This window comes from Dipodomys spectabilis, unplaced genomic scaffold, assembly GCF_019054845.1.
Source record: "Dipodomys spectabilis isolate Male_0828 unplaced genomic scaffold, ASM1905484v1 ptg000783l, whole genome shotgun sequence".
Lineage (NCBI taxonomy): Eukaryota > Metazoa > Chordata > Mammalia > Rodentia > Heteromyidae > Dipodomys > Dipodomys spectabilis.
The window spans coordinates 21,443,965-21,459,271 of record NW_024871460.1 but is presented as its reverse complement, the minus strand read 5'-3'; the positions used below and the strand labels follow the sequence as shown (position 1 = coordinate 21,459,271).

At 43.3% G+C, this 15,307-nt stretch overlaps 1 protein-coding gene across 5 annotated transcripts in view; it reads left to right on the top strand.

Annotated features, from left to right (window-relative positions):
• Positions 1-15,307, top strand: part of Matn2 (matrilin 2) — a 127,970-nt gene that overhangs the window by 64,573 nt on the left and 48,090 nt on the right. For all 5 annotated transcript variants that reach the window (XM_042673198.1, XM_042673201.1, XM_042673199.1 and 2 more), the window contains exon 5: positions 12,402-12,524. In XM_042673198.1, the coding sequence (XP_042529132.1) occupies positions 12,402-12,524 (123 nt within the window). The remainder of the gene's footprint in view (positions 1-12,401; positions 12,525-15,307) is intronic.

Sequence of the window (15,307 nt, the reverse complement as noted above, 5' to 3'; positions counted from 1 at the left end):
GGACTAAAACCTTAGATCATTTACTCAAGGTCATATGGTGGACCAAACCAGCACACAAATCCTGTGATATCCTACTACTTAGCCATCATGTGATATTATTTTATGTCCCTTGAGGGCCCCCAGATGGTAGCAGGGAAACCTGAACTGAGAAAACTTTCCCCACGCCCAGGACTAACAGGTTCCATGGACCACAGATTCTGAGGAGCACAGACTAATTCATCAGGATAAACACTCACCTGACTGTTACAGTCCCGTTAGGTCACTGCCTTCACACACACACACACACACACACACACACACACACACACACACACACACACACACACACTATGGATATAGATATGGATAGTACACATCTCCACTTTTACTTATGCTTTGCCTATGTGAAGAAAGGAGGAAAACTCTCCTGACTCATAAATAATTTTTTTTGGGGGGGGGCAGTCGTGGGGCCTGAACTCTGGGCCTGGGCGCTGTCCCTTAGCTCTTCAGCTCAAGGCTAGTGCTCTACCACTTGAGCCACAGTGCCACTTTCGACTTTTTTCTTTTTGCTTATGTGGTGATGAGGAATCGAACTCAGGGCCTCAGGCATGCAAGGCAAGTGCTCTACCACTGAGCCACCTTCCCAACCCCCTCATAAATAATTTGAGTGACAATGAACAATGGCTTTCTTATTTCTAGCTCCTTGTCTTATACAACCCCAGAATTCTAATCCTTCCCCCTTCACATCCCAGATGAGTGACAACTCTTGAGACCCAAATCATCATATAGAACCTGGATCAGAGGTTGTGCTAACATTCTAGTGTCTATCATTTTTACCTCTGGTCCTGGATCTGCCAACTTGAATTTGTATGCAAGAAAATTACTTCCTTATTCAAATGGAAAAATTCCTTCAATTGTTGAAAAGTGTTTCACCAGCTCCATGTACTCCCACTAATTTCTTTTTCAGAAGAAGTATAAAACCATCTTTAGGTGCCGAAGCTTTAGAACTCTTCAGTATCCAGGTAACTAACCCTCTGTGGTGAACCAGTAGTCTTAAAAGTGCCTGTCTATTCAAAGACTAAAATCAAGTATTTTAAAGAATTTCACCTTTAAAATTCTGCTCAGATGCATAATATGGAATGTACTGGCAGTCAACATTATAGATTCCTTCTCCTTTTCAAAGCATCTTCACAACTCAACATTGGTATATAAGCTATATTGGAAAACACTAGTATAGTTCCAAAACAGTGAAATTTATGTCCTTCCTTTTCCCTCATTTAAAAAAAAGTGGGTGCTGAAGGCTTGTCTCAAATGATAGTGTGTATGTGGCCCTGAGTTCACATCCCACCCAAAGTGAGGGGAAAACTGTCTCATGAAGCCTACCCTTCTTCACATGCCCAGTTCCCTCCTTGAATTATATTTTTAAAATAAGGATGTTCCCTTCCCTTTTAGGATATTTTATTTATCTGGAAATGAACAAATGTAACATTTACAAAACTTCATTTGGCAGAAATGTAAACTTCTTTGTATAGATTTTTCTCTCTCCCTGTTTTTATTCTGTCTCAAGAGTCTTACCAAATGCATTTTATTGCTCTTATTCTTGGACATGTTCCTGACACTAATTTTCCTAAGTTACATAAGTGATGTAATAGCTTTTAGGTTAAAGTTAAGATAAGGAACATGACCTAGAAAAACAGTGTTAGAGTAAGAAAGGAAAACAGCTAGCATTCTTCTTGAATTTAGATGCAGAAATAACCAAATTTTATCAACTAGAACCCAACAAGGCCAAATGCAGTTTATTCCATGAATACAAGGTTAGTTTAACACTCAAAAACAATGATTGGGTACCAGTAGCTCACATCTGTAATCCTTGCTACTCAAGAGTATGAGATCTGAGGTTGTGGTTTGAAGCCAGCCTAAGCAGAAAAGTCTAGGAGACTCTTATCTCCAATTTTCAGCAAAGGAAAGTGGAGCTGTCAGGTGATAGAGTGCCCACCTGAGACTGAAAATCAGTTAGTAAAGCTATCTTCATTAGATGATGTGATTGTGAGAAAACTAATGGAATCTTTAAAAATGTTACCGAAACTAGTAAATTAAAGGCTTTCACAAGGTTGTATAGAATACAAAGTTACTTTATTGATTTCTGTATGCTGATATCAAAAATAAGAAATTGTTATTTTAAAATACCATTAACAATAGCTAAAATATATAAATTAGGAGTGTTAGGCTAATCAAAGCTATTTGAGAGGCAGAGATTGGGTAATAATGTTTGAGGAAAGCCTAAAGAAAACTGAGATCTTGGGCTGGGAAGGTGGCTCAGTGGTAGAGCGCTTGCCTTGCATGCCTGAGGCCCTGGGTTCGATTCCTCAGCAACACATAAGCAAAAAGAAAAAAGCCGGAAGTGGTGCTGTGGCTCAAGTGGTAGAGCGCTAGCCTTGAACTGAAGAGCTGAGGGACAGTGCCCAGGCCCAGAGTTCAGGCCCCACGACCGGACCCAAAAAAAAAAAAAAGAAAGAAACCTGAGATCCCATTCTAACAAACAAACTGCTTGGTATACACCTGCAATCCCAATGACAAAGAAGGCCATGGGCAGGAGGGTCTCAGTCTGAGGCAGGCCCCAGGCAAAAACACAAGGCCATATCCAAGAAATAACTAAAAAAAAAAAGGGTTATGGACATGATTCAAGTAGTAGAATACTTGCCTAACAATCACCAGGCCCTGAGTTCAAACCTCAGTAAGGTGTGTATATGAGTGTGTATATATTCATGTGTATATAAACTAGAGGTGAATTTTAAAGATGTGTATGATCTGTATACTAGAAAGATAAAGGAAAGGGTAAATGAAAGTAGGGATATACTTATGAACTGGATGATTCAGCCTGGCTAAAATTTTGACAAAGATAAACATCAGTAGGGTATAAGCTACCTGATTTCAAGATTAATTATAAAGCAGTTAAGTATATTCAAGAGAGTCTGGGGACTAGGAAGTTGGCTCAATGGTAGAGTGCTTGTCTCGCATGCATGAGGCCCTGGGTTCAATTCCTCAGCACCACATAAGCAGAAAAAAGCCAGAAATGGCGCTGTGACTCAAGTGGTAGGATGCTAGCCTTGAACTGAAGAGTTGAGGGACAATACCCAGGCCCAGAGTTCAGCCCCTACGACTGACAAAAAAAAAATAGAGAGAGAGAGAGACAGAGAGACAGAGAGACAGAGTGTCTGGTATTGATGTAAAGATGGATATAAGGATCAGTGGAACAGAATAGTCCAGAATTAAACCTCTATGTATATGGTGAACTAAGAGTGTGTGTGTGTGTGTGTGTGTGTGTGTGTGTGATAGTGATACTGGGGTTTGAACTTGGGGCCTCCCAATTGTTCAGCAAGCACTTTACCAATGACCCATGTCTCCAGCCTCTTTTTAATAATCTGTACAAGGGAACTTTGGGAATGATGATTATTTTTATTACTTTGATTGTAGTGAAATGTTGGTATGTTCAGTTTATCAGAGTATATTTTGAATATACTTTATAAAGCTGGCATACATAAATCAAAACAAGAATTCAGAAGTTACTCAGATGAGAAAATTGCTCCAAGAGAGTCATGGAATTGCGCTGGACTGCCTGTTTGGAATAGCTTGTTTGGGGACTCGGAGGGGATGAGGGAAGGAATGTGACAAATGGCGGAAAAACTGGGTTCTCAAGCTGAGTTCCAACAGTGTCCTTTGGTGAATGGTGATCCTGCGCACACACATACAAGGGCAAAGTAACTGTTCAGTAGTAGGGACTGGCAACAAACAACATAAGCCATTCATTCCCTAGGGAAACCCTGTATGGGCCAGGCACTTACAGGGCATTTTTCTTAACATATTTGAGACCCAAGAAACACTTAGCCTTTGGCTTCCCTGTGTTCAACATACACAGAGAAAGATTTGGTAAATCAGTTTTTGACTGTTCATCTCCTTCAGTTCAGTGTGGGTGTTTCTTAGGTCACAGAATTAACTAGAAGACTACAGCAGCCCCAGGGAGGGATTAATGGCATAAGAAATGGATAGTGGGTGGAGGTGGTATTGTTGAGACAGATTCCTTCACCGAGGAAAACTGGTTTTGAGGGCAAACTGTAGAGTGGGGGGGGGGGGGGCGCAGGGAGGTTGTGGTGGTGGGGAGGGAGGGGGAGGCCACACAAGTGGTTGGGTGCAGCTGAGATGGAAGACTCAAGGTCAAGGAGAAGCCTGGGGTGGACAACTTTGGTGATGGCCATTGACCCTGAAGGTGGAGGTGACCTTGGAGAAAGGAAAGGGAGTGCTGAAAACAAAGGTTGAGGGTGTGCGTGCTGGGGCAGCTCCCTAGGCAGAGCATGGAGAGTATGGAGAGCGAGCCCCACGCAGCTGCCTAGCCACCCAGTCCACGGCAATGACCAGCAGCTGCTATGAGAGCAGTGCGCAGGCGCAGAGGTCTTTCAGCGCTGCAGAACTTCCTCCTAGCCCTGGCAGCTGATCCTGGAGGAAGCTATCACATTCAATTTGGTGTACCCGCAGCCTGAGCCAGGGCATGGAGTCTTAAAAGCAAAGGATCTGGGGTAAGAGAGTCCTGTGGGAGAACTAGACTGAGTAAACCTGAGTGGAGAAATGCGAGTTGTGAAACAATTTCGACACACAGAGGAAAGGAGCCTGAAACCTGTATAGCTTCTCCTTCCTTTGCTATTTCCAAGTGTGGACCCTAAGATTACAGCATCAGCTTTGCAGGGAAATGTAGGTTCCCATGACAGCTTACTGCATCTCAGGCAGGAGTTTTCACCAGCTACCCCCCCCCCCCCCCACCAAGGGATCAGATGCCCCCCCTCTGGGCTGAGACCATGGACCTAGATGTTTTCAACCAGCTCCCTCTGGGAATCCGACTCTGGAGGGTTTATAGTAAGAGCACAGTGATGTGACATCCATTAACAGCAGTTGAAAAGCACTACTCTACAAGAGACATTATTTACACATGTTTATTAATCAGCCTCATTCAATCAGGTGTTCTTAATTTTTAAGCTTTGTTTTGGGGGAGTCCATCTCCCCCCACTTCTTCCTTTTCCCTTCCCCAAAGAAAACCGAAATCTGGTTAGTGACCAAGGGACTTAAGGGAGAGAAGGCCCAGCTGGTCCCTGCCCGAGAGGACAGGTTTGTTTTTCTCTGTGACATTGGGTTCCTTTTGTTTCTTTCAGCAGAAAAGCAGAGCCTGATGACTCACATTCACTGTTGAAAGTCTTTAATCCAGACTGCAGCTGTCAAAATAAGAACAGCGCTTTTCAGACATGTGGAGAGAAAGGGGATGGTCCCCAAAATGCAGGCTTGGGTTGGCCTGTACTTGTGGATCCCTGACTCCAGAGTGAACTTCTGGTTGGGGTAGGTGTAGACTCCAGTAAAATCCCAGCCCTAATAACACATTGCTCTTCTCTCTTGCTGTGTTAAACAGTTTTTGATTTCTACATCTTAAGTTAAATAACAGCAGGAACTATTAAAAAAAAAAAAAAAGAAAGTAGAGTTTTATCAAAGTATTCATTTGCTTTAACGCCAAAGGAGATATTAAACTGCCATCAGTGCCAAAAGCACACCATATAGATTGAAATTCTGAAGAGCCCATAAAAACCTTATCAGCCACGCGGCCATGGTCTTTGCCCAGAGCTCCCCTCCTCCAACCTAACTAACCAGAGGAACATTTCCCAAGTTCTTTGGGAAGAGACTCAGTGCCAGCAGTGGTACATGACCAATGAAGGAAGGCACTTCTAGAGTTGTACGTGCTTCTGGGAGGCACGAGGAGTCGATTTCGGTACCACATTAGGCTCTTAGCTAGCACACTTGCACTGATTGATTTCACCTGTGAGCACTGAGCCACTGCCTCCACTGACCGCAGTTCAGAATTTTATCTCGTAAAATTCAGTGGGATGGGAGGAAAGCCAGGAGGTTGGGTTAACTGTCCGCTGTGTGTCAATGATTGCCCTCTGGCAAGGCATAGCTTGAATTTGGCCAGATCTTTTGTTGTGAATTTCAAAACTGCCTACTCTTCCATATTAGATCAATTTAGCAAACTAAATGTAGCCAAAGATACTTTTAAGATATTTTTGAATCTAATATGTCCGTGACTGCAGTTTTCCTAGGTACCCAATAAATGGAACTTATAATGGAATTGAGATGTGGACAAATTTTGGTTGATTTCCACCCCTCTCCCCTGCTTGAGTAGGTCTGTGCCACTAGAACTGTTTTCTGTCCTGCCTGAAACATAAGCAGGAAAATGGGTTTCCAAATGCCTATTGAGGCTTGAGTCCATTATATTATCTCATTTAACCCTAAAAATAAGATATAGTCACTATTTAACTTCTATGAAAACTGAATTTTTTTTCTTTTCTTTTTTGCTGGTCTTAGGGCTTGAACCAAGGGCCTGGGTACTGTCCCTGAGCCTCATTGTACTCAAGGCTAGAACGCCACCACTTGAGCCACGGAGCCACTTCTGGCATTTTCTGAGTATAGTTTACTAGAGATAAGAGGCTCACAGACTTTCCTGCCCAGGCTGGCTTTGAACTGCGATTCTCAGCTCTCAGCCTCCTGAGTAACTAGGATTACAAGTGTGAACCATTGATGCCTGGTATGATATCACTTTGAGTCACAAGATTACCCGGCAGAGGCCAAATGCTGCTGACATTCTTTCCCCTTGTTTGCCTCAGCCTTATCCTTTCTGAAGAGACTTAACTGCCCTCCTCCAACAGTGACTCCTGTCTCCCCTTTGTTTCCCTACTACCTCCTCAGGTCCTTGGCCCCAATTGTCTTATCAGTGAACTCACCTTTTTATCACACTAGTTCAACTGAAAACTTACCTCTTAACACACTACTATTGCCCTTTCCTGTTAATAAGGTACAATCGACTGTATATTTTTACTTATTTTGTTAGTTGGTGGTATCTCATCAGTGGTGTGCTGCTAAATATTAACTCACCAGCTCTGTAGGAGAAAAAAACTTTGATTTGCAGCGTTTGCTTATTTCCATGGGGTAAATACTTCTCTCATGGCTGCTTCAAGCTTGGCCCCATTAAACACAGAATTGGAAAGAAAGGTCTATCATTTGTTCTTGGGAATCAGGACAAGCTGGATCTAGCACACCAGTGGTTCCCTCAATAGACATTCCCTGTATGATGATAGGAATTTATTTGTCCATTTGTGGTCTTAGGTATTCACTCTCTTTCCTCAGATGTATTGATCAGTTTCCTGAATGAACAATTAGGTTAGTGATTCACCAATTCAGTGAATTCACCAATATTCTTTAATTGGCCACATGTCAAGCACTATGCTAGCTATTTGAGTTGGCGTGCCTAAACAAGACTAAACCTCATGAGGACAGGGCTGTCCTTATATGGCAGGGGCAATAGCCATGAATAATCAGTTGCAAATTAAGCCTTGAATTATAATTGTGATGAGGATGATAAAAGTAAATCATGAGGAAGGGCTTGACCCCTCATGGCACTAACATCCTCTGAGAACATACCCTTTGAATTGAATCCTAAAAGATCTATAAGAATTAGGTGAAGAGGAGGTAAGACATTAGTGTGAGAATTTTATATAGGAAAACATGGAATCTGTAAAGGTCCTGAGGCATGAGAAAGCTTGGAGAGTGGAGAGGAAAAGGTACAAAGACAGAGAAAACAAGAAAGGTATAAGCTTAGATTTGAGGGTAAGAAGGTAGATCATACAGTATCCAGATTCCCATTAGAAGGTTTGTCTAAATGGGAAGCCATTTCGACTTTTAGGCAGAAGAGAGACATGAACTTTAGCCACAGGGTAAACTCAGACCGGGAAAGCTTACAGGAGACCAGGCAGGAGGCTACCATGGATGTCTGAGCAAGATATGTTAACTTCATATTGGGCAGGAGACCTCTGCTGAGGAGTGGTGAGAAGTGACCAGCTGGACCTGGGAATTGATTAGACTAGGATTGGGTGTGGCAGCTCATGCTTGTTATTCCATCTCTGCAGGTGGTATAACTTAGGAAAGTTGTGATCCGAAGCCAGCCAGGGGCAAATGAATGAAATGCTACTTGAAAAATAACCAAAGCAGGGAGGAGGACTGGGGAGTGGTGCTGGGGGTAGGATGGGAAGGGATGGGAAGGGGAAACAAAGGAGGAGGCTACAGTGCTTGATAAGAAATGTACTCATTATCTTGCCCATGTATTTGTAACCCCTCTGTACAGTATTTTCACAATAAAAAAAAAATATGTTTTACTAGGAAAAAAAAACAAAGCAGAAAGGGCTGAGGACATGGTTCAAGTGGTACAGTGCCTGCTAAGCAAGCATTAGACTCTGAGTTCAAACCCTAGTACTATTTATTTATTTTTATTTTTTTGGGTCCAGTCGTGGGACCTGACCTATGGGTCTGGACGCTGTCCCTCAGCTCTTCAGCTCAAGGCTAGCGCTCTACCACTTGAGCCACAGCGCCACTTCCGGCTTTTTTCTTTTTGCTTATGTGGTGCTGAGGAATCGAACCCAGGGCTTCGAGCATGCAAGGCAAGCGCTCTACCACTGAGCCACCTTCCCAGCTCCCCCCCCCCCCAGTACTATTTAAAAAGAGAAGGAGAGAGAAAGAGAGGGAGGAAGGAAAGAAGGAAGGGAAAAAAAGGAAGAAAGGAAGAATTGGCTTGATTTAAGGATTGCAGGAGATAGAGGAGGTCATGACTTCCAAGTTTTTATGACCATCTTTAATTCCAAGGTAAAAATTAGCTATTTTTTCATTGTCAAAGGGAAATTAAACATTTTAGGCTCCTTCCCAGCTGTCTCATCTCTGACCAGTAGAATTCATTTGTGAGATAATGTTCCAGGGCAGAAGGAAGGAAGCTGTCAGATCAAACCAACTATAGTAAACGCGTGTGATGCTTTGAATTAGGAGAGAAATGATCCTGACTCACATGGAGCTTGAGGCCCAGTTGTAAAAGGGACAAAAGAGATGACCTAGAACACCTGACAGACCCGTGTTTGGGTAACACAGCCATGCCTGTGTTAATTCATTCACATATTGGTAAAGAAATACAATGTGCCAGGCACTGTGCTTGGTTCAGGGCTGCACCATGCTTGTGAGGTACAGGCTTCCTGACCACGTTGCTAGTTTTCTCAGGCTCTGTAGCTGTGGGCTGGCACCTAGGTATCCTTGGCCTTTAAACCTACCTCTAGTGGGATTACCTCATTTTCCCAGGGCCCCATTTCTATTGCAGGGAGTGTTTTTAGGTTTGGGGAGGCGGAGCATGTAGGTTTTTGTTACTGTTCCTTTAGCAAATGAACACTTATGGACCACTCATTGAATGCACTTGGACACTGTGCTAGGCTCTGGAGAATCAAAATGGAGTAGTAGACCAGCTTATGCTCTACTGGGGCAGGCAGTCAATCCTTCCAATTTGGGGGTTTGGAGAAGCCTTCTGGAAGAGGTGACACCTGACTGATGTTCTGAGTCTGACTGAGGTCACAGGAAGAGGAGGGGAAGGCTGTGTGGGTTAGGGATAAGAGAACTGTGAAGCCAAGGCCTTTCCCATCCCCTGCCCCCCACCCCCTGGCTGGTTTTTATCATTTTGCAGTGGAATCTTCCCGGCCCTATGAAAAAAAAATGCTGTTTTTCAAAAGTGCAAGGAATCATCCAAAAACATCTGTACTTGTTTCAAATGGAAGTGACCACTGCCAGGAAAACAGCAAAGCTGTTTGGTCAGGGCCCATTCTGTATTTAATGCTCCATCTTTGTTTAATTAGATTGGTCTCTCAATGGTTTCCCTTGAGTTGCAACAAATCACCCGTGGCCGTTAATCCCCAACGGTCAAGAAACGGCATGAAAGGAGGTTCCACAAGGAGCCAACTGGCAAGCTCTCTGCTATTGGTGGGACAATCCTGGAATTGAAGTAGTAATTCTAGGTCCTAATTCACCCTGCACCCTTATGGGTTCTTTTGGTCATTCCAAGAAGGGACAAGAGTAGCCATTGCTCTGAGTCTTGTTTCAAGAGGGGGGCGGGACTTGAGTCTTGGGATCTCTGATAATGGTGAGTGATAGACTCCTGGGTCTTGGCATCTTTCCCTCAGACTCTGGGACATCTTAGCCATTGGGTCCAATGGCTCTCTCCTGGCTGTACACTGGAGACTTTGAGGGAGCTTTACAAACATCCTGCCAGCTTTTCTGGAAAGTTTGTGCCTCAGCATCAGGACTTCCTTTTCTGCTTGTTTGTCCATTTGTTAGTTTATTCTTTCAGTGCTAGAGATCTCTAAGGGATGGCATCATATTCCAGCTAGTATTTTAGTTATTTAGGTGCATCTGATAGCCATTCTGGCTTTTACTTCTTAAATTGGGCCAGTTGGTTCTGCCTCAATAATTTGCATTCAGGGGCTCGGAAGGTTGGCTCAGTGGTAGAGTGCTTGCCTTGCATGCATGAGGCCCTGGGTTCAATTCCTCAGCACCACATAAGCAGAAAAGGCTGGAAGTGGGGCTGACACTCAAGTGGTAGAGTGCTAGCCTTCAGCTGAAGAGCTGAGGGACAGCGCCCAGGCCCAGAGTTCAGGCCTCATGACTGACCAAAAAAATAATAATAATAATTTGCATTCATTGTTCTTTGAGCCAGAACCACACTATGCAGTTTCTCAGCACTAACTCCTAGTAGACTACAAGTCACATCACTGCAATCCCTTGTCTTTTTGGTTTTTTTGTTTTGTTTTTTTGCCAGTCCTGGGGCTTAAGCTGAGGGCCTGGGCACTGTCCCTGAGCTTCTTTTGCTCCAGGTTGGCCCTCTACCACTTGAACCACAGTGTTACTTTCAGCTTTTTCTGTGTATGTGGTACTGAGGAATCGAATCCACGGCTTCATGTATACTAGGAAAGTATTCTTACCACTAAGCCACATTCCCATCTATTTTATTGGCAAATATAACCCCAATGCCTGGGCCACACTAGAAACTCAACAAATGTTTATTATTGAATAAATGAATGAGTAGCCTGTGATTCTGTTATTTCTTATTTCTATGGCCTAAGCTTATAATTAACTCTTTGTAAATAACTTGCCTCTTCTCCTTTGCAGCTTTCAATATTCTTTATTCTGTATATTTGATAGTTTACCTATAATGTACCTAGGAGTGTTTCTTCTTTGATCTTGTCTGTTTTGTGTTCTGTAGGTCTCTTCTACATGGGTGACTTCTTTCTTGAAATTGGAGTTCTCTGCTATTACTTTATTGAATAAGTTCTCAGTCCCTTTAGTTTGTATCTGTTCTTCTATACCTATGAAACAAAAATGTGGTCTTTTGATGAAGTCTGAGAGGTTCTGTAAATTTCATTTGCATTTTTTTGAGTGCCCAGCTCATTTGTATCTTTTGACTGTTTTTTTTCCCAGTTCTTTGATCTGCTTCCTCTGTTTTTATCTTCAACTCTTCATACTCTACTTTTAGCATCATCTCTTCTATTAGCTAGGCTTTTGATTCAGTGTTTTTTTGTTTTTTTTGGTCCGGTCGTGGGGCCTGAACTCCAGGCCTGGGTGCTGTCCCTCAGCTCTTCAGCTAAAGGCTAGCGCTCTACCACTTGAGCCACAGCACCACTTCCGGTTTTTTCTTTTTGCTTATGTGGTGCTGGGGAATCGAACCCAGGGCCTCAGGCCTGCAAGGCAAGCGCTCTACCACTGAGCCACCTTCCCAGCCCCTTCAGTGCTTTTTTTTGTTGTTGTTGTTGGCCGTGGGCTTGAACTCTGGGCCTGGGTGCTGTCCCTCAGCTCTTCAGCTCAAGGCGAGCGCTCTACCACTTGAGCTACAGTGCCACTTCCGGTTTTCTGGTGGTTTATTGGAGATAGGAGTCTCACGATCTCTCCTGCCCGGGCTGGCTTTGAACCGCGATCCTCAGATCTCAGCCTCCTGAGTAGCTAGGATTATAGGCGTGAGCCACCAGCGCCCAGCTCAGTGCTTTTTTTTTTTAAAATTTGGGTTATTGAGCTCTTCATTTCCAACATTTCAGTTTGATTTTCTTTAAGATTTCAGGTTTGTTTTATTTTGTTTTTATCGGTTGTGCTCGAAACTGTCCTTGAGCTCTTTTACTCAAGGCTAGTGCTCTACCACTTCTAGTTTTTGAGTGGTAAATTGGAGAGAAGAGTCTCACTGGGATTTTTCTGCCTGGGCTGGCTTTGAATCATGATCCTCATATCTCAGCCTCCTGAGGAGCTAGGATTATAGGCATGAACCACCAGCCCCTGGCTGACAAATGTTTTTGTACACACACAAACTCACCAAAAGGCGAAAAGTGGTTGGTTACCTCTGGGTGGTAAGGACAAAGGGAATTTTCTTTTATGTATTTTCTACACAGGATCCCATATTAAGAGTTAAAATATTTTTGCAAGTTACTTTAGCAAGTGCTGCAGAAGCTTCTCTAGAGCTGTGTTCTAATGATGCAATTTTGCCCCAGTCCAGGATTTATGTGCCACAGAGGACCATGCCTGCGAGCAGCTCTGTGTGAATGTGCCTGGCTCCTTTGTCTGCCAGTGCTACAGTGGCTACACCCTGGCTGAGGACGGGAAAAGGTGTGTGGGTGAGTATCCTCTCGCCTTCTTAGTAAAGGAGGACAGGTGGCTGAGGAAGCAGAAAAGGGGGTTATTTACCTCCCACATACACAGCAGTTCTCCTTTGGGTTTCAACAAAGTGCTCTCTATTCCTTGGTATAGTTATGGGAACATTGAACTTGTTTTTGGCAGTACTGAGGATTGAACTCCAGGCCTTGAGCTTGGTAGGCAAGTGCTCTGTTGCTTGAGACATGTCACCTGTCCCTTTGCATTTAGTTTTATTTTTCAAATAGGGTCTTGCACTTTTGCCTCGATGGGCCTCAGACTGTGATCCTACTATTGGCCCCTCCCAGGTAGTTGGGATTACATGTGTGACCTACCATGCCTGGCCCTGAACTTCATTTTTGATTGAAGTCAGCGGTTCAGGTAATCTATGTATACATAAATGTCTGTTATCATATTGCTGCGTGGATTTTCTTCAAATTTGGAGCACATATATGAGATGGCCTGACTTAAATATAGCTCATGAGTTTCACTCAATGTTGGACAAGGATGCTGTGAGATGCTTCAAGTTATTGGCAAGTCTTCCTTGCATTGGGCCAGTTCAATGACAGGTCCTAGTGACCATCAAGGGCGCAGCTGTCTAGATTAAGACACCATTTCCACTTCAAAGCATTTATTAGCTGAACTCATGGTGCTTTTGTTGTGATCCTCTCTTTGCCTTCCCAGTTGTTAAGTGGATAGAAATGTTGGGAGCTATTGAGTAAGGACCCTGGGCCCTTGTGAGGAGGGCCTAGGGTGAGCTTCAGGAAGCAGTGCAGGCAGGTCTGATTGATCGGTGAGAGAATGGAGGCAGAAAGAGATTTTAGAAAGAATCATTTTTTAGGCAAGGGGAATTTTTAGGCAAGGCTAAATGAACATGTCAGAACAAGCAGAAAACACAGCCCCAACATGACAGCAATGTCATGTTTCCACAAGGCCAAAGGGAATAGAACTTGGAGCAAAAGCCATAGGGCTGAATAATTGATTCACTTCAGCAAACACCTCTAAACTCTCGCCATATGTTCTACCAAACATGAAGGACACAAAGACATCCAGGAAGCTGTTGATAGTGACCCAGAAAAGTGATTGGAAAGATCACATAAAGGGTAATGGCACATAGAGAGTGGGTGGTTAAAAAAAAAAAAGTAGACATAGTAGGTCTAAACTATTCAATTTTAAAAGTTCAGTCCGGGTACCATTGGTTCATTTTTGTAATCATAGCTACTTGGAAGGCTGAGAACAGAAGGATTGTGGTTCAAAGCCAGCCCATGAAGAAAAGTTCATGAGTCTCTTTCTAAACCCACATCTGGGTACAGTGGCACATGCCTGTTATCCTAGCTATGATGGGAACCCTAAGATAGGTGAATGATGGCCCAAGTACACAGCTAAGCAGGGATAACCAGCAAACCACAGAGCTGGAGGCATGGCTCAGTAGTAAAGTACCTCTCTAGCTACTGCAAGGTCCTGAGTTCAAACCTTAGTATGGCCAGAAGGAAAAATAAAAGGAAGCTGGGTGCTAGTGGCTCACAGCTGCAATCCTAGCTACTCAAGAGACTGAGAACAGAGCTTTATGGTTTAAAGCCAGTCCAAGCAGATAAGTCTGAATCTCCATCTCCAGTTAACCAGTAAAATGCTGACCTGAAGGTATGGCTCAAGTGGTAGAGTACCAGTTTTACTATTAACAAACTCATTTTACTTTAATATCCTCTGTGGACACCCCGTCCTCATATACAGTTACATTTTCAGGTATTGGGGAGGGTGTAACTCATCCCATACCACTCTCCTTTGTTATAAAAATCCATAACACATCTTCTCTGAGTTTTTTTTGTTTAATTTTGTTTTGTTTGTTTTTGTGCCAGTACTAGGACTTGAACTTGGGGTCTGGGTGTTGTCTCTGAGATTTTTTAAAAAAATTTTCAAGTCTAGTGCTTTACCACTTGAACCACACCTGCAAACTCAACTTTTTGGTAGTTAATTGGAGATAAGAGTCTCATGGAATTTCCTGTCTGGGCTGCCTTTGAACTACAATCCTCAGCTTTCTGCGGAGCTATGATTATAGGTGTGAGCCATGGCTCTCTTGAGTTTTTCAGTCTGACATGAATGCATTCATTCCATGGGAAGGAGAGATTTGGTAAGTCTGACTCCATGGGTGTTTCTAACATATGCTCAGCAACTAAATTGACTCTTTAGTTTCTTGAAACAATGCATCTTTTTTTTTTACTTTATTATTAACAAGCTTTAAAATCCAAATGTTACTCTTTAAAATAGCTGTTTCAGGCTGGGAAGGTGGCTCAGTGGTAGAGCACTTGCCTTGCATGCATGAGGCCCTGGGTTCAATTCCTCAGCACCGCATATGCAGAAAAAGCCAGAAGTGGCACTGTGGCTCAAGTGGTAGAGCGCTAGTCTTGAGCTGAAGAGCTGAGGGACAGTGCCCAGGCCCAGAGTTCAGGCCCCATGACTGGCAAAAAAATAAAAAATAAAAAAAATAGCTGTTTCTACAGATTGATCCCTGCTGAGAAATCCTTTGAATGTGAGCAGATTGTAAGTAGAAATGTCAATCTTGTTTTTTTATTACCTTGAACCAAGTATCTTTTATCCTTGAAGACAGCTGAATGATTTCTCACTCTTTGGACAGAGGCTGACCATGGCAAGACTGACTTCCGACTCTGGGATCTTAGTACTTTGTGATCTGGGGTGACTGCCAGGGCATTACTGTGCTCTTTCCATTTGTGAAGGAGTATGAAGAAATGTCAGGCAAAAATGACTGGGA